Source organism: Octopus bimaculoides, chromosome 1 (assembly GCF_001194135.2).
Source record: "Octopus bimaculoides isolate UCB-OBI-ISO-001 chromosome 1, ASM119413v2, whole genome shotgun sequence".
Classification (NCBI taxonomy): Eukaryota; Metazoa; Mollusca; class Cephalopoda; order Octopoda; family Octopodidae; genus Octopus; species Octopus bimaculoides.
Window position 1 is genome coordinate 191,562,217 of NC_068981.1, and position 2,358 is coordinate 191,564,574.

General features: G+C 32.1%; 1 protein-coding gene across 1 annotated transcript in view; it reads left to right on the forward strand.

The window, feature by feature from the left end:
* The window catches only part of LOC106877592 (uncharacterized), a 76,916-nt gene extending 74,793 nt beyond the window's left edge, over positions 1–2,123 (forward strand). Inside the window, exon 23 of the mRNA XM_052972953.1 lies at positions 681–2,123. Within this exon, the coding sequence (XP_052828913.1) occupies positions 681–845 (165 nt within the window). The 3' untranslated portion in view covers positions 846–2,123. The remainder of the gene's footprint in view (positions 1–680) is intronic.
* Positions 2,124–2,358: the final 235 nt, after the last annotated feature.

A 2,358-nucleotide genomic window follows, 5' to 3' on the forward strand; every position in this document is an offset into this window, starting at 1 on the left:
TCTCTCTCTCTCTCTCTTTCTCTCTCTCTCTCTCTCTCTTACACACAATAATGTTAATGGTAAATGAGAGTTCATACGGCAGTTGCAAAACTGTAAGATACACAGTTACTTTTCCTACAACACCGGTCCAATTTGAAGTTGTCCTTTCAACCTGCAGAAATCATTGGAGAGCCATTCCTGTAGATTCCTCCATTGAAACACCACATGGGCTTTCTTTTGTCTCTTAACAACCAAATTGAATTATTGAAATAAGCAACATTGTGTGTGTTGGTGTTTGGTGGAGTGACTAAACAGTTTCTCTTTGCACAAACTATTACTACCACCCCATAACTGTATGCTTGACCACAGTATCACAAAAGTACTAGTTGAGCACTGGGGCCAATGTAATCAACTTAACCCCTCACCTGAAATTGCTGGCCATATACCAAAATTTGAAACTAATATTACAAAACGGAACATTCTTTTGGATACAAATTGAGTTTAGTAACAGTGAACCAGCACTAGTACAGGCATAGTATAAAGTAATGGTTTGGTAATGGTCACTATTGCCATGAAAATGTGGCTATCATAATCCATCCATTTATGTATCCTAAAGTTTATGAATTAATACAATCACCATTTGAAATATTTGCTTTGTGTAAATAATCTACAATTATATATTTTTCTGTTTCTTTTGTCAGTTAACTCACCATGTGATGGCCAAGGAGTTGAAACATTGTAAACATCCTGAAGATTTAGAAGTCAATGAAAATGTAAAAGCAAAGGCAAAAGACTATATTAAAAAATACATGTGTAAGTTTGGAGCCAATTATAAAAAAGCCCAATCACCTACACCAGATGATTGAAGACATTTTGTTGGTTAGCATCTACATTTCACATGGGAATTTTTATCATTGTCACTTATGATATATACTAACAACTTGGTGCTGTTCGCTTAGCTTTGTTCGAAAGCTTTGAACACTACATGAATGTAAACACCTGACAAGAGGAAGAGTTTTAATTTATCATCTGGTTTGTTAAGTTACCTCCTCCAATTAGGAAAACGCACAAATCTATCTTTCCTCTTTCCGTCCTATGGACGTAACTGACGTGACAATAGGGCTAGTTGTGAAAAGAAACGAATTTTCATGAAACTCCCTGCAAAGAAAATCCAATGAAATCATTGTAAATTGATTTTCATTAACGATCTCAAGTGCATTTCATAACAGTATACACACACATATATATGCATTTAGAGGTTAAGTCTCCACTGTTTGTTGGCGTTTCTGTTTTTTTTTAATGTTTTATTTTCCTTGATGTCCTGGCTGTCGTTCTGTGTAAACAGCATTGAGACACTGTACATAGAAAGTGAATGGGACCATGGGAAATCTTCCCTTCTAACAAGCCAAATAGCAGTTCCCTGAAACTGAGGAAAAGCAGGCAGGCAGGGATGGGGAGGCTATCTTCTGACTCAGTTCTCATTCAACTTCCATTCCATCAACCGTAATTCTTTCACCTTTCCTTTCTCATTTTTTTACTTTTTTTAATTTACATGCCATAAATAGTTGAATGAAGTTGGATTACACTTGTTCCTTGTTTTTAAATATGCATACACTTCTAAGTTATTCAATTATCAAATTACCTATTTGGTACCCATAATTTTACCTGCTTAATGTTTACGAACAGTGTATGCTGATCTCACTTTACCTAAAGGGACACACTCATCCTTAACAAGCAGTGAATCAATAGCTTCACTGGTCAAGAATCCCTTCTGCTGACAATAAAATGCTATCATTTCAAAAATTGGTCATATTAAAAATGTCTTTATCTCTGAAAGAGTTTAAGATTTAAAACATTTTTATTCAATGTTTTACCACTATGTGGCTACTATTTATGTTCAAAATTTGCTATCTAAGTATTTTATCAATGAAATTTTTAAATTGTAAATTTTCTTTATTACAAGAATTCATTGTAAAATAAGCCTAATCATGTTTTAATGAAATCATTTTTTTTTTTAATTAATTAATTAATTTCAAACACAAAAGCGGGGGTTAGAATATTTGTAAATCCTGCCATCATTCTTTTTAGCATTGTTTTTTTTTAAATACATCATGGAAATTAAATTAATTTTTTTTTTTTTTTTTTTTAAACAAAACCATTTTAAAAACTGTGAATGTGGAGATAATACTGATATTATTGGGTGCTCTGAATTCTTTAAAATATATTAGATAATCAATTTGCATTCAGAACTTTCAACAACAAATCACTGAATTTTACCTCCAACTAAGATCATTAGGAGTATTTAGTTTAATGCATCTGATGGGTTAATATATGAAGAAAAAAAAAGGTCTGATATATATATATATATATATATATATA